We start from the raw sequence: 22,995 nt of genomic DNA, 5'->3' as shown, positions 1-22,995 counted from the left end.
GGCCTCCCGGTGTGGAAAACCTCTTCCTCTTCCTCTTGCTTCCCAGCTTTTGGACGAAGATGATGCAGCAGACCGACGTGCTGAGTTGTAATGACAAGGTTAGTCCCCCCCTCAGAGGCCGGGACTGGAAGGTACCTGAGCGGGGCTGACTGCTGGTCCCTACTTTTCAAGAACAGGCAAACGCCCATTCTCCATAAAGGTGGGGTCAGCAGTCAGGAATGGGACACACCAAAACAGCCTGGGGGTGGGAACCTCCTCTGCCTCAATGGCCAGTTCAGAAAACAGAGGGACTGAAGTGTCAACCCTGCCCATTAAGAAGTCCGGGTCTGGCCAGACCACACCCAGCCAGGTAGTGGTCTTGGCCTTATGGACCAAGGACCTAAAAAGTTGGAGTTGAAAGAGCCCTACAAAAGATGGCTGGTCAGGAAGCAGGTCCTCATCATCTAACAAATCCAGGTCCTACAATATGTCTTCCCCAGCCAGAGAATGATTGGGCCCGCTGTTGCTATGCCGCACTGGATAGCATCGGAAATAAAGGCTGCCATGCTAGTCAGGATCTGAGGATCCTCCTGATGGGCAGGCCTAAGGCCTGCAGCCGTGGGTGTAAAGGTGGCCGGGGCCAAAGATCCCCTATGCCTGTCAGATAGTTCCCAATGGGACTTAGTGATACCTGGATCTGGAATAGGGCCAAACAGCATTTCGCTTTTGTCTGGCACCAAAGGGGCTTGGTCCCCCTTCCAACTGGGAGACCATGCTGCAGTGATCAATTGTAGTGGAGGTACAGGCAAAACCTCTAATGTAGGAGGTGGGAGAGGCTGGACTGACTGCTCAGCCTCTTGCAAGCCCTGATTCTTCTTGCTGGCCTCTTCGAAGGCCTTTTCAATGGCCCTTTCCATGGCTCTGTGCCTCTTCTTGGCCTCCTTCTCCAAAGCCTTTGATGCTTGTTTAGGAGGCTTAGCCGGGGGGAGGGGGGCTGTCTTTCCCCATTTGAGGGCCCTTGATCCCAAGGGCCCTACCACCTCCTGGGAGCTATGGCTATCAACAGCCAAAGCCTGTAAGGCCCATTTGCAGGTCTGCTTGGACGAGGTGGCAGCCATTTTGAAAGGCAATAAAAGCCTGTGCGTAGGCCTCTAATGAGCACGTGGCAGGAATTGAAAGCCTGCTGCAGTGGGCCAAAGGCCAGAATAGTTGGCCTGAAGACAAATGGGCTGTTGCTATGGGGTAACTATAGAAATACCCCAGGGCAGTGGGGTATTTCTGGACAAAACAGCCTGTCCACATGGCCACTGGCCCTGCCTGAGACGCAAGCAGCCACTTCTAGCAAGTATCAGTCTTACTGGCTCAATTGGAAGTCCTCCATCGCCGGATCAAGGCAAACCACGCCACATTTGGCAGGCTAGCACCACGGAGGCTCACTCATGAGCGCAGCCGCCGACTGCTTCTCCTCGGCAGTCCCTGGGGTGGAAGCCTCCTATCCCCCAGCACCAAGGGCTCAGCAATCAGGCAAGGCCCAGGAGCACTGCCCTGACGCTCTACCAGTGGCAGGAGCTTCGCCGCAAAACAGCCTTCAGCGAGCTTCAGTTGTAACGCCGTTCACACTTGGACCTGAGGGGGACCTACCAGAAGCCCTGGTGCCCTCTGCAATGCTCATGCCCTCAGCGGAGTCAGGTCAGACAAGGGAGAGGCTCAACCAGCAAGGCTGGGAGCCCTCCACAATGTTCCTGCTGTTTAGCAGCCTTCAGCGGTTTCAGGCTGGATTGCCCTTCATGCTGGGAAGAGGCAGGCTCAACCAGCAAACTGGGAGCCAGCCAAGATAAGGAAAACCAATGAACTCAAGTTATGGAAGGAAAAGCAGTCAGAATAGGACAGCTCAGAAAAACACATTTGACCGATCAGGCTGAGTCTGAAAGCTGGGAAGCAAGAGGAAGAGGAGGAGCGTAACAGCTTGCAGATTAAGTCCTATTGGATCAGACAGAGTTAACCCATTCCTGACTGCTGGTCCCACCTTTATGGAGAAAGAGGAGATGCCTAGACTAAAGAATGAATCCAACTGAACACAAACAAGGACTTACGTTCAAGCCTACATTGTGGTAATAAGAACAGGACAACATCAATATTTATCTGCTCTTCTTACTGCATCCACAGAATGCTACCTTGGACCCTTTTTAAATGGCCCAGAGCCTATGACAAAGGGATGAGTCAGAAGAACATTTGTGGGGATAATAGGAGAAAGTCTATACTCATCTGGAGGAGAAAACTGCTGTGAGTCATTTGCAGCTGAATGCCAGTTAGCCACATCTTGATGAAGTGACAGAGACCTGTTTTGGAAGGATTTGAACCTGGGAGTTCTTAGGAAGTATGCTCACTTCCGATTGTCCGAGACTCCCTGGAGTTCGTTCGCTTCGAGGAAACACTCGAAATGAGCCATGTACGACCCCCATTTCTCCTTGGCTGGGTCAAATGGCGCTGGCGGCGTGTAGCTGGACATCGCTAACTATCCACCCCTTGAAACTGGCTGGGTTCGCGAATTCCTTTGCTCCTTCAGCTCTTTTCCCGATCTCACTGCCTCAATGTCGCCAATGTTAGGTTCGGGCAATAAAGAGGCAGGAGACCAGTGAGTGACAACAGCTCTTTAGTTTATAGTGATCCCAGCAAAGAACCACAGGCAAAAACCCCTCTTTAAATACTATTCTGGCTGAGGCTTCAACCAATCAGCAACGTGCTAGCTCCCGCCCAAATTTCCCTCCTAAAGTTCAAATACATTACATATACATTGGGGGAATCTAGGAGTGGCTATCTGAGCGCTTTCTCTGAGTCCTATCCAGCTCTGACCTGTATTATCTCGTCTCACATACACCCTCCCTCCTTGAAATGTGCTTCCTCTTCCCTTGGAAACTACAACTTCACTGTAGTCCACCCCAAGGATAAAATAACAAGATCCAGAAAGTCTCTCAGAATTTTTCCCTACTCCAACCTTTTGTTGTTGTTGTTCCTTCAAGTTACGTTTATTGGCTTCTGTTGACTGCCTGGACTAATCCCTGCAGTTTTCATGTCAAGATTTTGGGTTGCCATTGCCTCCTTCCTAGCAGCTGAGAAAGAGGGTTAGCCCAAAGTCATCAACTGGTTTTGTGCCTAGGTGAGACTACAGCTCAACATCTCCCAGTTTCTAGCATCATGCCTTAATTATTGCAAGAAACTGACTCCAATGTGAAGCAAACAAAATCAAACTGAGGTCATTCTGAGTTCAAGCTGTCTTCTTGCTCAAGACTGACTAATCTCTCATGTAATTGTTCAATCATTCCTCCTCCTTTCCCAAGGCCTGGTCTAGTCTTTCACAGCTATTTAAATGTAATTTTCTTTCAGGAAGAAGCAATGTGATCTGAGGGTGGGGGTCTATTACAATCTAGTCCTTATCACAAACACTCTCCGACTCCTATGGAGCTGTTTGGTGCTACTACCACACCACCATCCTCAACAAGGAGAATGGACCTATTTGATCAGTCCCACAAAGAATCTAATGCAACGACTGATTTCAATAGGCACTTAAGGAATTTCTTCAGGCTCTGTTGGGTGTCTCTTCCCACCAATCCAGAGAGCTCCTTATTTTATTTAGAAGCTCTGGGAGATGAAGTGAATGGGTGTTGGCCTTACCTGAACACCCATTCTCGAAAAGTAGGGACCAGCAGTTGGGAATGGGTTAACTCTGTCTGATCCAATAGGACTGAGTCTGCAACCTGTTAAGCTCCTCCTCTTCCTCTTGCTTCCCAGCTTTTGGACGAAGATGATGCAGCAGACGTGCTGAGTTGTGCTTGACTGACTTGTTGACCCTGACTTTCATATTCTACTTCAGTAGATTTTTAATGGCCCCATTACCAGGGACAGTTTTAGCATTCTTCTCATAAAAATACTATACTACTGAGGATTCTGTGTGCTTTAGTAACAAGACTCTATCCATTCCCCTTCATGAGAAAAATCTAGCTGCCCAATGCAGTTAACTTCCATTAAGCCCTCTGGAGTGATCTTGTCCTGACATGCAGTTGGCCTCAATAAAAGTGACCTTAGAAAACCATTAAAAACTTGGTTCTTTCACAGGCATTGGGACCCATATGACAGGAGATCCTATTTTACGAGATGTAATAGATGTTGAAAGTCCCAAAATATCTATTAATTTTTGCTACCATAATTTCATTGTGCTTGAATGTTTATTTTATACTGATGTATCCTGCCAAAAATTTCATTTGTGTGAGTTGGGAAGCCATATAAATCTCTTAAATAAATAAATAAATATTTTAAAGAAGAATTCTAATGTTAGATACATTACCACATAGAAAATGAGAAAAAAAATTACAGCAGGGTAAAATCCCTACAATATCCTTGGTCAAAATAAGGTTACTTTACAATGATGTGGTTTCAACCTACCAGATTTTCGATTATATCATTGTGCATTATTTCATGTTAATATTCTTTTGGAATGAGACCAGTTGTGATTATTGCCTATTTGGAAAGTACATGCGTAAACATCTCTGTAATCTTGTCGGTATTAGGGGTCACATATATTAAAGAAGAATCTTCATTTCCCACTTTAAAACTACCAGACACATAAGTAAGGAGATACATTTTGATCTTGAATCACATAAGAAATTGATTTTGTTGAGTATATTAAATTTAAAACAGCAGAGAAAATTTTTACTGGAATACTTTGGCTATATGGGGATCAATACTTTAAATCAGTTGATTCTCAATGGTTGTTTTAAAGATTTTGACACAATGTCAAACATTAGTTAGTTACAATGTTAACAATATACAGTACATATACCTCCAACAGCTACCAAAGCACTTGCAATTTTAGACTCCTTAAGAGATGCAGCATTCAACAGAAACCAAAAGTTCAATTCTATAAGGAATTTTCAAAAGAAAATAATAGTTATATATACTGTATATATATAATATATATATTATATATATATATGTATATGTTATATGCCTGAACTGTGGAACTAAAAATTAGAATATACAATTTTGGAAAATCCATACGTGGATTTTGGCCTGTTAATTTTTTAAAAAGGAATGGATATTAGAAAAAATAAGATTCTTTAATTTGTAAGATCTGATGTTGTCCAGCTGTAACTTTGTATGATTTAAAATTACAACATATCTCAACAGATTTCGGGGAAGGAATTTTATAATTAAGGAACTTAATTATATTTTAATGTAACATAGTGATTTTGAACTATATTCTAACAACACGCAATATGTCATTTTAGGAGACCTGGAGTATGGCATAGAGGATACTTTTATATCACTAGAAGGAAACTTTCCCATTCCTCTTCGCCTTATTTTAAGAAATAGAATAGGATCACTTCTGACTCTAACCTAAGTTTAGAAACAAGAAATATTTGGTGTAGTATTTACTATTTTACTGGATTGTTTACACTGCCTGCAGTCATTTTCTGCAAGATGGGCAGTCATATAAAGTTGAATGAATGAATGAACAAAACCACACAAACTCTATTATGGCTTAATATTGCTGAATGAACTTTAAAAAATGGACATGTATCCCCATATCAGTTTCACTACAGTTATTCTTTTTATATCATAAATCCATAAGGTTCCTTTTTCCTGATTTCTAACTGATGCAAGCAATCTCTTATTTGGTTCATACATCATATAAAATCATAATTTATTTACCCTGCTAAATAAACCATCTTTAGCACAATGGTTTAGTGCAGGGGTCTCCAACCTTGGCAACTTTAAGACTTGTGGACTTCAACTCCCAGAGTTCCTCAGCCAGCTTTGCTTTGCTGGCTGAAGAACTCTGGGAGTTGAAGTCCAAAAGTCTTAAAGTTGCCAAGGTTGGAGACCCCTGGTTTAGTGTGCATTAAACATTATTTGGTTTTGGCTTTAGTTTACAATATGAACTTAGCCACTAGCTCATATTTCAGAAGACAAAAAATATTTAATAACGATGATATCCATTAACATAGCCTACAAGTTAAAGTAAAATTGCAGGTAGTTCTCAACTTGCAATCATAACTGAGCTCAGAATTATGGTCGTAAGTCATTATGGTCATAAGTCCAGGCAGCACATGATTGGACCTGATTTTTTTTTTATATACAGTATTTTGCAACACTTATTAAGCAAACATGGTGGTTGTTAAGCAAATACGCTTTTCCTAATAGACATTTTTTTGCCAGAAATCAGAAGTAAATACTGGAAACTAGCAAAAGTGCCACACATTGGCCACTGGATTCTGCAAATTGTTGTAAAAGTTAGCTGGCTGCCACATTCCCAAAATGGAATCACATGGATGTGGAGGGGAGGCAGCTGTTATAACTTTCAAAACAAGTAGCTCAAAGGAGATCTGTTTTAATGTAAAACAGTCATTAAGCAAGTTCAGGACTACTTGCACTCCAAGAACACCTGAATCCCTGGGGACAGACTGTTGAGCTTTTAGAAATAGGAGATGGTACAACATTAATAAGCTTTATTTTTTAATTCATGGATTGTATGAATCGTAAGACAACCATATTTCGAGTAAAGGGATGGATCCAAAGGATTTTTTGCACTGAAGGAACAGATGGCTGTTCATAGGACAAATTTTCCTTCCTCTGTAAGTCTCTCTCTCAATTTTGTTCTGGGGGGTCTTTGAGGAGGTGCTAAGGGGAGAAAAGTTGACACTGCAGAGAGAATTCTGCTCACATAGGTAAGATTCATGAATTAAACTAAACCAGGGGTGTCAAACTTGATTTCATTGAGGGCCGCATCAGTGTTTGATCTCGGGGGTATGGGGCGTGCCCAGGGTGGGCACGGCCAGCTTGATGTCACTCATGTTGCGGGCACCTGTAGTGGCTTGAGCGCTCTACCAGTGAAAACAGGCTCCTGAGCTTTATTTTCAGCCGTGACGGCCTCCTGCAAGCCTCTGCCAGCAAAAACGGAGCATGTGGTCCTCCTGAGCTCCATTTTTGCTGGCAGAGGCACTGCTGGCCAGTCCTTTTCTGTTTCCAGGGCAGCCCCGCAGGTCAGATCTAAGCACCCCATGAGCCAGATCCAGCCCCCGGGCCTTGACACCCCTGAACTAAACCATAATTTTCTGAAAAAACGACAATAGCTAGCTTCATTCATAATATCTGGCTACAGCTGACACACAATGAATGTTTTCACCCAACACTGAACCAAATATAAACTACATCTATGCATGAAAACAGTTATAACAGGCAGTTTTCTTTATTCTTTCATCAGCAACAGAAGTTTGAAACAAGGAACTAAAAATTAGAATATACAATTTTGGAAAATCCATATGTGGATTTTGGCCTGTTAATTTTTTAAAAAGGAATGGATATTAGAAAAAATAAGATTCTTTAATTTGTAAGATCTGATGTTGTCCAGCTGTAACTTTGTATGATTTAAAATTACAACATATCTCAACACATTTCGGGGAAGGAATTTTATAATTAAGGAACTTAATTATATTTTAATGTAACATAGTGATTTTGAACTATATTCTAACAACACGCAATATGTCATTTTAGGAGACCTGGAGTATGGCACAGAGGATACTTTTATATCACTAGAAGGAAACTTTCCCATTCCTCTTCGCCTTATTTTAAGAAGTAGAATAGGATCACTTCTGACTCTAACCTAAGTTTAGAAACAAGAAATATTTGGTGTAGTATTTACTATTTTACTGGATTGTTTACACTGCCTGCAGTCATTTTCTGCAAGATGGGCAGTCATATAAAGTTGAATGAATGAATGAACAAAACCACACAAACTCTATTATGGCTTAATATTGCTGAATGAACTTTAAAAAATGGACATGTATCCCCATATCAGTTTCACTACAGTTATTCTTTTTATATCATAAATCCATAAGGTTCCTTTTTCCTGATTTCTAACTGATGCAAGCAATCTCTTATTTGGTTCATACATCATATAAAATCATAATTTATTTACCCTGCTAAATAAACCATCTTTAGCACAATGGTTTAGTGCAGGGGTCTCCAACCTTGGCAACTTTAAGACTTGTGGACTTCAACTCCCAGAGTTCCTCAGCCAGCTTTGCTTTGCTGGCTGAAGAACTCTGGGAGTTGAAGTCCACAAGTCTTAAAGTTGCCAAGGTTGGAGACCCCTGGTTTAGTGTGCATTAAACATTATTTGGTTTTGGCTTTAGTTTACAATATGAACTTAGCCACTAGCTCATATTTCAGAAGACAAAAAATATTTAATAACGATGATATCCATTAACATAGCCTACAAGTTAAAGTAAAATTGCAGGTAGTTCTCAACTTGCAATCATAACTGAGCTCAGAATTATGGTCGTAAGTCATTATGGTCATAAGTCCAGGCAGCACATGATTGGACCTGATTTTTTTTTGATATACAGTATTTTGCAACACTTATTAAATAAACATGGTGGTTGTTAAGCAAATACGTTTTTCCTAATAGACATTTTTTTACCAGAAATCAGAAGTAAATACTGGAAACTAGCAAAAGTGCCACACATTGGCCACTGGATTCTGCAAATTGCTGTAAAAGTTAGCTGGCTGCCACATTCCCAAAATGGAATCACATGGATGTGGAGGGGAGGCAGCTGTTATAACTTCCAAAACAAGTAGCTCAAAGGAGATCTGTTTTAATGTAAAATGGTTGTTAAGCAAGTTCAGGACTACTTGCACTTCAAGAACACCTGAATCCCTGGGGACAGACTGTTGAGCTTTTAGAAATAGGAGATGGTACAACATTAATAAGCTTTATTTTTTAATTCATGGATTGTATGAATCGTAAGACAACCATATTTCAAGTAAAGGGATGGATCCAAAGGATTTTTTGCACTGAAGGAACAGATGGCTGTTCATAGGACAAATTTTCCTTCCTCTGTAAGTCTCTCTCTCAATTCTGTTCTGGGGGGTCTTTGAGGAGGCGCTAAGGGGAGAAAAGTTGACACTGCAGAGAGAATTCTGGTCACATAGGTAAGATTCATGAATTAAACTAAACCAGGGGTGTCAAACTTGATTTCATTGAGGGCCGCATCAGTGTTTGATCTTGGGGGTATGGGGCGTGCCCAGGGTGGGCACGGCCAGCTTGATGTCACTCATGTTGTGGGCACCTGTAGTGGCTTGAGCGCTCTACCAGTGAAAACAGGCTCCTGAGCTTTATTTTCAGCCGTGACGGCCTCCTGCAAGCCTCTGCCAGCAAAAACGGAGCATGTGGTCCTCCTGAGCTCCATTTTTGCTGGCAGAGGCACTGCTGGCCAGTCCTTTTCTGTTTCCAGGGCAGCCCCGCAGATCAGATCTAAGCACCCCATGAGCCAGATCCAGCCCCCGGGCCTTGACACCCCTGAACTAAACCATAATTTTCTGAAAAAACGACAATAGCTAGCTTCATTCATAATATCTGGCTACAGCTGACACACAATGAATGTTTTCACCCAACACTGAACCAAATATAAACTACATCTATGCATGAAAACAGTTATAACAGGCAGTTTTCTTTATTCTTTCATCAGCAACAGAAGTTTGAAACAAGGAACTAAAAAAAATGTGGACTAAAGATCTAATGAGCGAACAAAGTAATGCCTTTTATGCCTTAATAATTCCAGCATCATACTGATTTGGATTTATAGTTAGCTCCATTCGGGATGCTCAGAGCAGTTAGCAAATGCAAGGGTCAGCAAAAACAGTAAGATTTATCTAAGTCATTTAGATTTCTCCAGTTTAACTCAGAGCCCTATAAATCAGTGCAGTAAAAAGGAATGAGTCATAATGCCCCCATAGCAATGCCAAGAATAACACCACTGTCTTATTAGGGTGGCCATCCATCCTATTTTAGCTCTCCTACCTCCTCCGACTCCCTTATGCCCTCTAACATGGCAAATCTGTCACATCCTGTCAGTTAAGTCTCTAACACTTCAGGATTAAGCTAATACTGTTAGACGTCCATGTCCAATCCACTTACAGACATTCTAGATGCTCCAAAAGCAGCAATGTTTAAAGTCCCAAACCCTGTGAGGTGGTAGCATTTTGGATCATAATAATCAACTATACAATCATCCAAATACAATCTTGATTCATCACATACAGTAGAGTAAAAGCTAAATGTGGATTCCCATCTATAAAGATCTAAACAGCTTAGAGCCAGATTGTGCTTTGCATAATCTTCCTATATAAACAATTTATCTGTATTTTAGGAACTCCATCGAGAGCTCTATTTTACATTTGACTATTGACACTATATTGATGGGTACTGTGGCAGCATCCTGCCTGATGAACTGACTTGCCCAAAGTCCACAATTCCGCACCTTTGCAATTAACAGGTGCCTGTTTTAGGAAGACTACGGCCTGCATCTCAAAGGTGGTTTTAATAGGACTCCAAGATCAACAGAACAGCTGAAATAGCATTGCTAACAACTCATAAGGCAATATCCTTGAGGGCTCCACATTGAAAAGCATGACATCTATGAAGACCACATACAACAGCAGGCCACTGATTGGCCCAAGATGCTCACAGCTCTGAAAGTGACAGAAAGAAGCTGCAGACCCCTGATAAATTCCAAGTGCTTTCTGGATTTCCCCAACTTCCAAGTACTGTACTTCCAATTAACTGTGCCGCCTCCATTTCTTATTCCCCTCCCTCAGTTATAGCACAATGACTTCAGCACAATTGTTAATGGTTGTTTAGAATACCTCATATGGGCACGACCATTCATATTGTCTGTTCATAACAGAATCAACACATTCAGAATCTACACCACTGTAATAGTAGAACATCGTCCCTTTACCTGATTAAACCCCATTTCCAAGAGGAAGAGAGGATGCAGGACTGAAACAAAGATCTTTTGACAAAGAAACATCACCAGCTGATTTGGAACAAGGACATTTCTAGCAAGAAAAGTGTCAAGCACCCCACCTCCCCTTCTCTGCTCCCTATCATTTTCCCCATCCATGCTTAGGCATAATATGTGACATGGCTCACATGATAGGATACAGCTGACATTGCCTGATTCTGCAAATCATTGCCTGACTCGCTTAAATTTTAAATTATCAAATTGATTTTATGGGTTTTAAATTTTTTGTAAATTTTAGAGGGTAATATTTTATCTATAAGTAGCCATATCAAATAGGTTTTTTAAGGGTTGTTTTTAGTTTTGTATTGTTGTTTTCTTTCTGTATTTTATTCTTGGCTGTACACCGCCCTGAGTCCTTCGGGAGAAGGGCGGTCTATAAATAAAAATATTCTATTCTATTCAAAGCAAAGGAGGATCAGATCTATTTTTCCAAGCCCACATACATCAAAGATATTTCTGCTGGCACATGTACCAACATCTTTGTTTCGGATTTTTCCCAAGATATGATTTGAGGCTTGACTTTTTACTTTGCCACTGTGTTAAATGTTTTGCATAACCAGCAGCTGTTGTAGTATTTGAAAGGGTAATTAAATAAAGGCTTACAACTTTTATCCAGGAAAATGATCTCTGAGCAGGAAAATTATCAAGTTTATGTTTTGAATGTCACACACAGCACCACTTGTATGTAGAAGACAGGTTTTTTATTTGTTTTATTTATTCATCAAATTTATATGCTGCCCTTCTTACCTGTGTGATTCTAAGCCATTTACAAAAAGAAGCCATAGAACCATACAAAGACACATACAATCGTTAAAAGCAAAGACAGAATTAAAATAAAGGTTAAAGGGTTAAAACAAAAGTCCGGATTTTTCTTTCCAGACTGAGGAATAAAGTTTTTTGTTGTGTATCTACTCCCTCCTTGCTGCATCTTGTACTTAGCTTCCAATGTTTTTGCCTTTTGAAATAAGTAATACTGTATACTATGCTTCTACTTAGCATTTGTGAGGAGAAATATCTGGATGAAAGGGGAGAGGCTTCATTTAGATTTAGGGATCAGCAGAAGATCCCTTGTTCTCTGATTAGCCATTTCTGCACAATTAACTCTCAAGCCATCTGTCCTTCTTCTTGCCCATCTCTTAGGTCAAGGATGCACTTTTAAAATAAGGAGGAAGAGTCCTGAACACAGAAATAGTGGGAAGGGAAAGACATAAAATATGTTCACACAACATATCCATAGTTTAATTAACCTAATTTTTGAGATGCACTTGAGGGTTTGTTTATTTGTTTTGCCTTCAAGCCATTCTTGACCTCTGATGACTGTATTGACATATTCTTAGCAGAAATGGTTTGCCATTACCTCCTCCCTTGGACCAACAGAAAACAAGTGACTGCAAGTACCGTAAATTTTTTCATTTAGTACCCTTTCTTTTGTTACCACTTCCCTCCTCTTTGAAGTACTATATTGTTTTTAATTTAAAAACATTGGGGCTGAATCACCTGTTTTTGTCGGATACACCATTAGCTCCAACAGTAATCTGTGGGCAGGAATATTAAGAAATTTATGTTTTAAATGTTACACCCAGCACTATGCAGATATTTCCTTACTTCTCACTCTCTCTCTCTCTCCCTCCCTCCCTTCCGCTCTCCCTCTCTCTCTCTCTCACACACACACACACACACACACATTCTTGTGTGATAAAGGCACTCCTGTGTGTACATAAAGATGTACAGGGGTTTATATATTTATTAAATCAAATACTTATTGTGGGTCATAGATCAGCATAAGAAGGGTGAAATACAATTAGTTTAAAAGCTAAAACGTATAAAATACACAAAGTTAAAAACACATTTTAAAAAATTAAAAAGTACATATAAAGACAAAAATAAAAAAAACTTATAAGACCAATTTATTAGTGACTCTGGGTCGTTTACAAATAAAATCTATGCATCCATATAAAAAGAGAGATAGTTAAAAGCAAAGTTAAAAAACAAAACAAAGGTGAAGAATTAAAACAAGGTGGAGAGGGCATTCTCAAACCACTGATCACCCCCACAATTGCATTAATTAAATTATTTAATTAATTAAATACACAATGCATGAATGAAACTGCCCTGCAACTTTCAGGCTGTGGCTCCTGATAATTAGTATTTTTATTATAAAAAATCATAGGAAAAAATGCAAGAGTAGAGAAATTCAAAAGGCCACGCCTACTACTAACCCCATCCAAGGGCACTTGTTTGCTATGCTACTTCAGCACGGAAAGGCTTTCTTCTGAGTAGGTTACTGAAGTTTTTTTTTTAAGAAACGCAGGCATCATCTGTTTAAGATTACAGTCCCTCAGAAAGCACCTTCTATCCCAGTTGGAGGAAGAAAAGTTGCTAAATGCTAACAGCCAGGCAGATACTACAAACTGATTCCAGCTGTTCTGCCTGCTGAAAAGGCAGGCACATATTTTCAGTACAGAAATTGGATTCATGTTAGCATTGACTTTGCAATGTTCTTTGGGAGCAATTAGTAAACAATTTGGGGGAACAGAGGCATCATTACAGGCTTTTTTCCCCCTTTTTCTTTTAGTTTCAAACCTGCTTAACAAGAGCCTCGCCCCATCTTCAGTGACCAGCATATATATTATGGGAAGACAAAGTGGCTATAGGTTCTGTATATAGGACCAATCTGTTCTGGAGACCTACTTATAAGCTTTGAATGAGGCTGCATTTCCCTAGACAGTTCCAGTGTGCAATTGTGGTAGGCGGGTGGATTTTTGCACTCACAGCTTCTGCTTGAGGGTAACTGTGGCCAAAAGGTCTTTGCAGGGATTCACCCAATTAGATTTCCTATATTGAGAGGCCCTATTCACAATCAGTCATATCTTATATCAACTGCAGTACCACAATGCACAGTCTACATGGAGATGTCCTTGAGGACCATTCAAAAGGTACAACTGGTCCAGAATGCAACAGTATGCATAGTTAAAACATGCCAAGTCTGTCCTTGTGCTACTACATGAGTTATATTAGTTATCAGTGCAATTCTAGGTCCTGGTTATTGTCTATAAATGATACAAAGCCTAGATACTTTCAGGACTGCTATCTCCCATTGTATTTGCCCATCCAGTAAGATCAGACTAAGTTGATATACTACAGGTCCCATCTATTAAGCAGAAACATCTTATGGGGCCTAGGTTCTCTACTGTTCTGCTTCCCTCTGAAACAATATGCTCCCCTCAAATTCACACAGCCCATTCTTGGCTGCCTGATCAAGACCTGGCTATATCCACAGCACCAGCTGAACATGTAAATACAGTGTTATCCAACCTTGGCAACTTTATGATCTCTTGACTTCAACTCCCAGAATTCCCCAGGCAGCATGGGTTGCCAAAGTTGGAGCTTCCTGTATTAAGGGTAGCCACCAATAAGAGTGCGTATGTTCAAGTGTTGCTGTTTTTCACCCTGCCATGGCTGTGGGGGCCTTGTTTAAAATGTTGTTTTGCTTTTAACCTATTAGTCACCCAAAGCTATGCATGAGTAGGTAACTATACAATTTGAAATTATAAAATAAAGGTTAAAATAAAAAAAACTTATAAGACCAATTTATTAGTGACTCTGGGTCGTTTACAAATAAAATCTATGCATCCATATAAAAGAGATAGTTAAAAGCAAAGTTAAAACACATTTTAAAAATTAAAAGTACATATAAAGACAAAATAAAAAAAACTTATAAGACCAATTTATTAGTGACTCTGGGTCGTTTACAAATAAAATCTATGCATCCATATAAAAGAGATAGTTAAAAGCAAAGTTAAAAACAAAACAAGGTGAAGAATTAAAACAAGGTGGAGAGGGCATTCTCAAACCACTGATCACCCCACAATTGCATTAATTAAATTATTTAATTAATTAAATTATTTAATTAATTAAATTATTTAATTAATTAAATTATTTAATTAATTAAATTATTTAATTAATTAAATTATTTAATTAATTAAATTATTTAATTAATTAAATTATTTAATTAATTAAATACACAATGCATGAATGAAACTGCCCTGCAACTTTCAGGCTGTGGCTCCTGATAATTAGTATTTTATTATAAAAATCATAGGAAAATATGCAAGAGTAGAGAAATTCAAAGGCCACGCCTACTACTAACCCCATCCAAGGGCACTTGTTTGCTATGCTACTTCAGCACGGAAAGGCTTTCTTCTGAGTAGGTTACTGAAGTTTTTTTAAGAAACGCAGGCATCATCTGTTTAAGATTACAGTCCCTCAGAAAGCACCTTCTATCCCAGTTGGAGGAAGAAAAGTTGCTAAATGCTAACAGCCAGGCAGATACTACAAACTGATTCCAGCTGTTCTGCCTGCTGAAAAGGCAGGCACATATTTTCAGTACAGAAATTGGATTCATGTTAGCATTGACTTTGCAATGTTCTTTGGGAGCAATTAGTAAACAATTTGGGGGAACAGAGGCATCATTACAGGCTTTTTCCCCCCTTTTTCTTTTAGTTTCAAACCTGCTTAACAAGAGCCTCGCCCCATCTTCAGTGACCAGCATATATATTATGGGAAGACAAAGTGGCTATAGGTACATGGACCAATCTGTTCTGGAGACCTACTTATAAGCTTTGAATGAGGCTGCATTTCCCTAGACAGTTCCAGTGTGCAATTGTGGTAGGCGGGTGGATTTTTGCACTCACAACTTCTGCTTGAGGGTAACTGTGGCCAAAAGGTCTTTGCAGGGATTCACCCAATTAGATTTCCTATATTGAGAGGCCCTATTCACAATCAGTCATATCTTATATCAACTGCAGTACCACAATGCACAGTCTACATGGAGCTGTCCTTGAGGACCATTCAAAAGGTACAACTGGTCCAGAATGCAACAGTATGCATAGTTAAAACATGCCAAGTCTGTCCTTGTGCTACTACATGAGTTATATTAGTTATCAGTGCAATTCTAGGTCCTGGTTATTGTCTATAAATGATACAAAACCTAGATACTTTCAGGACTGCTATCTCCCATTGTATTTGCCCATCCAGTAAGATCAGACTAAGTTGATATACTACAGGTCCCATCTATTAAGCAGAAACATCTTATGGGGCCTAGGTTCTCTACTGTTCTGCTTCCCTCTGAAACAATATGCTCCCCTCAAATTCACACAGCCCATTCTTGGCTGCCTGATCAAGACCTGGCTATATCCACAGCACCAGCTGAACATGTCAATACAGTGTTATCCAACCTTGGCAACTTTATGATCTCTTGACTCCAACTCCCAGAATTCCCCAGGCAGCATGGGTTGCCAAAGTTGGAGCTTCCTGTATTAAGGGTAGCCACCAATAAGAGTGAGTATGTTCAAGTGTTGCTGTTTTTATTGTATTGTAAGCCGCTCAGTATCATTTTGGATAGTAAGATGAGCGGCATATAAATTTAATAAATAAATAAATAACATTCATTGACTTATCATATCTATCTATAAAGATAAAGGTTCCCCTTGCACATATGTGCTAGTCGTTCCCGACTCTAGGCAGAGGTGCTCATCCCCATTTCAAAGCCAAAGAGCCAGCGCTGTCCAAAGATGTTTCCATGGTCATGTGGCCAGCATGACTAAACACCAAAGGCAAACGGAACGCTGTTACCTTCCCACCAAAGGTGGTCCCTATTTTTCTACTTACATTTTTTTACATGCTTTCAAACTGCTAGGTTGGCAGAAGATGGGACAAGTAATGGGAGCTCACCCAATTAGATTTCCTATATTGAGAGGCCCTATTCACAATCAGTCATATCTTATATCAACTGCAGTACCACAATGCACAGTCTACATGGAGCTGTCCTTGAGGACCATTCAAAAGGTACAACTGGTCCAGAATGCAACAGTATGCATAGTTAAAACATGCCAAGTCTGTCCTTGTGCTACTACATGAGTTATATTAGTTATCAGTGCAATTCTAGGTCCTGGTTATTGTCTATAAATGATACAAAGCCTAGATACTTTCAGGACTGCTATCTCCCATTGTATTTGCCCATCCAGTAAGATCAGACTAAGTTGATATACTACAGGTCCCATCTATTAAGCAGAAACATCTTATGGGGCCTAGGTTCTCTACTGTTCTGCTTCCCTCTGAAACAATATGCTCCCCTCAAATTCACACAGCCCATTCTTGGCTGCCTGATCAAGACCTGGCTATATCCACAGCACCAGCTGAACATGTCAATACAGTGTTATCCAACCTTGGCAACTTTATGATCTCTTGACTTCAACTCCCAGAATTCCCCAGGCAGCATGGGTTGCCAAAGTTGGAGCTTCCTGTATTAAGGGTAGCCACCAATAAGAGTGAGTATGTTCAAGTGTTGCTGTTTTTCACCCTGCCATGGCTGTGGGGGCCTTGTTTAAAATGTTGTTTTGCTTTTAACCTATTAATGAGTAGGTGACTATACAATTTGAAATTATAAATAAGGGTTCCCCTTGCACATATGTGCTAGTCGTTCCCGACTCTAGGCAGAGGTGCCCATCCCCATTTCAAAGCCAAAGAGCCAGCGCTGTCCAAAGATGTTTCCATGGTCATGTGGCCAGCATGACTAAACACCAAAGGCAAACCGAACGCTGTTACCTTCCACCAAAGGTGGTCCCTATTTTCTACTTACATTTTTTACATGCTTTCAAACTGCTAGGTTGGCAGAAGATGGGACAAGTAATGGGAGCTCACCCAATTAGATTTCCTATATTGAGAGGCCCTATTCACAATCAGTCATATCTTATATCAACTGCAGTACCACAATGCACAGTCTACATGGAGATGTCCTTGAGGACCATTCAAAAGGTACAACTGGTCCAGAATGCAACAGTATGCATAGTTAAAACATGCCAAGTCTGTCCTTGTGCTACTACATGAGTTATATTAGTTATCAGTGCAATTCTAGGTCCTGGTTATTGTCTATAAATGATACAAAACCTAGATACTTTCAGGACTGCTATCTCCCATTGTATTTGCCCATCCAGTAAGATCAGACTAAGTTGATATACTACAGGTCCCATCTATTAAGCAGAAACATCTTATGGGGCCTAGGTTCTCTACTGTTCTGCTTCCCTCTGAAACAATATGCTCCCCTCAAATTCACACAGCCCATTCTTGGCTGCCTGATCAAGACCTGGCTATATCCACAGCACCAGCTGAACATGTCAATACAGTGTTATCCAACCTTGGCAACTTTATGATCTCTTGACTTCAACTCCCAGAATTCCCCAGGCAGCATGGGTTGCCAAAGTTGGAGCTTCCTGTATTAAGGGTAGCCACCAATAAGAGTGCGTATGTTCAAGTGTTGCTGTTTTTCACCCTGCCATGGCTGTGGGGGCCTTGTTTAAAATGTTGTTTTGCTTTTAACCTATTAGTCACCCAAAGCTATGCATGAGTAGGTAACTATACAATTTGAAATTATAAATAAAGGTTCCCCTTGCACATATGTGCTAGTCGTTCCCGACTCTAGGCAGAGGTGCTCATCCCCATTTCAAAGCCAAAGAGCCAGCGCTGTCCAAAGATGTTTCCGTGGTCATGTGGCCAGCATGACTAAACACCAAAGGCAAACGGAACGCTGTTACCTTCCCACCAAAGGTGGTCCCTATTTTTCTACTTACATTTTTTTACATGCTTTCAAACTGCTAGGTTGGCAGAAGATGGGACAAGTAATGGGAGCTCACCCAATTACACAGCATTTGTTGTTTTAGAAATTAAATTCCCCCTCCCATCAATACCAGAGTTCATCTCATTAGCAGCGGGGATGGTTAAATGTTACATCGGAAGATTGATGGTTGTATTTTAGAATGCAATCAGCGCACTAACAAGAGCATACAACTAAACAGGCAGGCATGCCAAGTGGCACAGGACAGACCATAATTTGCCAGGGGTTTCTTAATTGGGGGAGGGAGGGAGGTGGATCTCAATTCAGGACCGCGAAAAAATCCTGTTCTTTTCAAGCAAGAATTCCCAAAAAGCAGTTGTTGCCCCAACGAAAAGCAGCTTTTCGCCCCAAGCGCGATGCCACGAATGTCACTATTTCCATCCAAGCCGCCACCGCCGCAATCCTTGCACGGGGAGAAAAAGAGGAGGCGGGAAGTAAAATAAAGAAAGAAATAATCATCCTCCCAAGCAGCCAGAGCTTGCAATAGGCGACATTGCAAGGAGGGTCGTTCTGCTGACCCTCAAAAAACTCTCGGGAAACTCTCCTCGGCAGCCGCAGACAAAAAACCCCGTCACGGGAGCAGCGACACTGGCGGGAGAACGGACGGGACGGCGGCGAAAAGGCGCAAGAGGGAGGGGGGGGGTGGCTGGGTGGGTTTGACAGCAAGGGTCCCGCCGCCCGCCTTATAGCCCTAGCCGAGCTCCGGGGTTGCAGCTCGCCATTCCCTCGCCCGGAGTCGGAGCGCGCGCAACCCTGCCATGCGGGACTCCCCGCAAACCTCCCTCAAATCCCACCCCCCACAGCTCGCTCGCTCCGCCTTACCGGATTTCGGGGGATATCTGTAGAGGGAATTGGACGGGATATCCACCTCTTCCACTCCGGCGTTCTGCCGGCTGGTGAGCGCTCCCATGCTTCAGGCGCGGCGGCGGCAGCAGCGGGCATCCGGGGTTGCGGAGGGGGGGGGGAAGAGTGTGTGTGTGGGGGGGTGCGTCAGCTTCCCAGCTCGCACCTTCGCCCGCCGAGCTGGAGTCGGCAACGGGACGCGCGGGGTCGGTCGGTCGCTCCTCCAGCCGCGGCGCTGCTGCTCCCTCACTGAGGAGGCTGCCGCATTGACTTGCCTCCTGCTGCTGTCCCCAGAGGGGTGGCGGTGCCTACTGCTCCCCAGCCGAGGAGGGAAGCAGCCATTTCGGGCAAACGTCCCCCCCCCCTCTCCCCACGTCCACCACTTTTTGCCAGGAGCACCGGGCTGAAGTGCGGGGGGGGGGAGCCGCGCTAGTCTTTGGCCGAGCACTGCAGCCGCCGAGCCGCGGGGAGAAAAGGCGCGCGCGGGCTCACCCGCGCAATAACTAGCTCAGGTCGAGCGGCGGGCGACGCTGCTACAAGTGCAAGAGGCAACCCCAGGAGCGGCGGCGGCAGCAGCAGCAGCATCTCCGCTCACTGCAGTAGCTTTGCAAGGAGCTGGGCGCCGCCTTGACGTTGGCGGTGGCGGCTCCGTCCTCCAGCCAATGGGGGCAGCCACGAAAGGAGGCTGCCTGCTCAGCAGCCAGCCCGGCGGCGCTGATTTCGCGTCCCCCCCCCGCCTCCCCTCTCCCTCCCGCCCCCAGTTCCTTGCCCCCCTCCGTTTCTTTCAGCTATCATCCCAAGTTCACCTTGGAACGATTTTTTTTTTTTTTTAAAGGGGGGAAAAAGCCCTTGTTGGAAAGGCGCTGGAGAAATGCTTGGTAGGGCAGCTTATCCTTTTAAAGCACAGGAAAAGTTTGGGGGAGAGACTGTTTTAAACACCGGAAGCTTCCCGTCATCGCGTCTCGGGCGCCTGCCTGGAATTACCTTCGTTCGTCTCATTAAAAAATAAAATGTGCCAGCCGCAAGACGGGAAGAGAGGCCCAGCTAGTCCGGCTGTGCCAAGACAGGAAGGAGCCTTTTTGAACAGAATGCCGTTGTTTCCTCCGTTTCTTCACAGTTATGGAGTTGCTGCACTAACCTCTCGTTTCTACTAGGTATTTTCTTGCAAGGACATCCAGAATATTACTGGTACGCCCAAGCGGGCAGATCAGTCATCATAGCTGGGATGTCATTTGACATCTATACAGCTTGACAACACCCCCCTCCCCCCATATCTCAGTCTTTCTTAGGCTCTCCCCAAATATCATAGAAGTTGTAAAAAAGAGAGAGAGAAAGAAATGCAAGGTTTATTTAGTTCCTGTAAGTTGAAGAGAACAATATACTGAAGTGGGTCATGACATTGTGAATCACAATGTATTTTGAAGTAAGTCACTGGCATTCATTGTTCAATCCTCCTATCACGTTCTATACCTGAATTTCGTAACACTGAAATAATCCCATTATTGTAATATCAGTAACCTACCGTTTATAACAGTAAAGGATGCTGTCGTTTATCCTTAAACTTACTAGGATTCATGAGTTTAGCTAAGATTGCTTAAAGGAGCGGTCTTTTAAAAAATGAATTGTTCAGGAACTATTCCCTAAATCTTTCACACTTCTGTTTCTCTTCTCCAGAGCCCTAAATTTTCTTTTTTAATGCAGAATACATACATAGTTGCTGAACTCCCTCCTATGCACGCATATACACCCCAACTCGGTAAACTATAAGTTCCAAAATAGCATTTTGGTAATGTTAAATTCTGGAATTCTGGTGCAAAAGTAAAATACTTACAGTTCTCTTTTGAGGCTTGAGTATTCTGAAGGTGAACCAAGAGGACTCTTGCTGGTGTAAAGGCCATCCCCCCTGAAAACGAAGGCAGGGGCAGGGGGGGGGGGAAGCACAAAGAAATATGGATAAAAAACTCTTGACGATATGACAGACTTCAAGGAAATATGAAAAAGAAATAAAGCATGAACCCATGATTATAGAATGGCAATATTTATTTATTGGTTAAATTTATTTACTGCCCATCTTGTTAAGGGGCTACTCTGGACAGCTTACATGAAGTAAACATGAAGAAATGAAAAGAAGAGTAAATATAACAGTATCAAAGTAATGAAATAAGCAATGGAATAAATAATGAAGGTACAGTAATATGAGATTCAAAATGTCCAGGGGCAAAGCAAGGAGCACAGGAGGGAGGTGAGGTTTGCTACCAGTCAGGTGACTACCTCCAGTGTGGTACTCCCCCATTAGATCTTTAAATGTACCATGAAATAATTATATGGAGCAGTGCATTGGAAACCAGCCTTTACAGTAGATTTAAAATCTATCTGAGTTGAACATGTTTACTTGAAAATATGTACCATTTAGTTCAGTGGGACAGTCAGCCTGCTTGGGACTGCCATCTAATGTGGCAATATTGGGCTACTTGGGCTGTCCTTTAAGCGTATTCAGACATTGCAGCTGGCACAGAATACAGCAATGCAGACATTTCTAGAGGCTCTTAGGGTGGCCCATGTAACACCATTGTTGTGCAAGCTGCACTGGTTGCCAGTTTGTTTCTCAGTCCAATTCAAGGCTCTTGTTATTAGCTTTAAAGGCCCTTTATGGCCTTTTTTTTTTTTAGGGACACGGTGGCTCAGGGGCTAGGACGTTGAGCTTGTCGATCAAAAGGTCGGCAGCTCAGCAGTTCAAATCCCTAGTGCTGCCGTGTAACGGGGTGAGCTCCCATTACTTGTCCCAGCTTCTGCCAACCTAGCAGTTTCGAAAGCACATAAAAATGCAAGTAGAAAAAATAGGGACCACCTTTGGTGGGAAGGTAACAGCGTTCCGTGTGTAACAGGGTGAGCTCCCATTACTTGTCCCAGCTTCTGCCAACCTAGCAGTTTCGAAAGCACATAAAAATGCAAGTAGAAAAAATAGGGACCACCTTTGGTGGGAAGGTAACAGCGTTCCGTGCGCCTTTGGCATAGAGTCATGCCGGCCACATGACTACGGAGACGTCTTCGGACAGCGCTGGCTCTTTGGCTTTGAAACAGAGATGAGCACCGCCCCCTAGAGTCGGCAACGATTAGCACATATGTGTGAGGGGAACCTTTACCTTTACCTTTTATGGCATAGGTTCAAACTAGGAACCATCTCACCCCAATGGGATTGGCTTGTCCCACTCACTATGGAAAAGGGGGCATGCTGCAGATCCCATCAGCCAAGGAATTTTGGCCAGCAGGATCCAGGAGAAGAACCTTTTCTGCTGTGATTCCTGACCCCTAGAACATTATGCTGCTTGAGAGATCTGCCCTCATCCTCTTGGCCTTCCAAAAAGGCCCAAAAACCTGGCTCTGCCAATTGGCTTGGGTGGGGCATCCCATTTTGGAGGTGGTTAGTATATTGAAAAGAAGAGTCCACCTGCATCCCATTTATATAGTGGTTCCTTTTTATCTAGTGTTTTTTTTAACTTGTAATGTTTGATGTTGGATTCACATCATATACTGACCCTTAAACAAACTTACTTTAGACTAACAAGAATACAACCCCAACCTTGACAGTTGGTTGGTTGGTTTATAATTCAGGATATCATGTGAATTCAAAAAAAA

The 22,995-nt window shown here is 42.3% G+C and overlaps 1 protein-coding gene across 1 annotated transcript in view; it reads right to left on the bottom strand.

Moving 5' to 3' along the window:
* Nucleotides 1-19,940, bottom strand: part of RNF157 (ring finger protein 157) — a 114,543-nt gene extending 94,603 nt beyond the window's left edge. Inside the window, exon 1 of the mRNA XM_058173297.1 lies at nt 19,339-19,940. Coding sequence (XP_058029280.1) covers nt 19,339-19,426 — 88 coding nt within the window. The 5' untranslated portion in view covers nt 19,427-19,940. The remainder of the gene's footprint in view (nt 1-19,338) is intronic.
* Nucleotides 19,941-22,995: the final 3,055 nt, after the last annotated feature.

The sequence above is a fragment of the Ahaetulla prasina genome, chromosome 2 (assembly GCF_028640845.1).
Source record: "Ahaetulla prasina isolate Xishuangbanna chromosome 2, ASM2864084v1, whole genome shotgun sequence".
In the NCBI taxonomy this organism is placed as follows: Eukaryota; Metazoa; Chordata; class Lepidosauria; order Squamata; family Colubridae; genus Ahaetulla; species Ahaetulla prasina.
The sequence above is the reverse complement of the archived record's forward strand: the minus strand, read 5'-3'. Positions and strand labels throughout refer to the sequence as shown.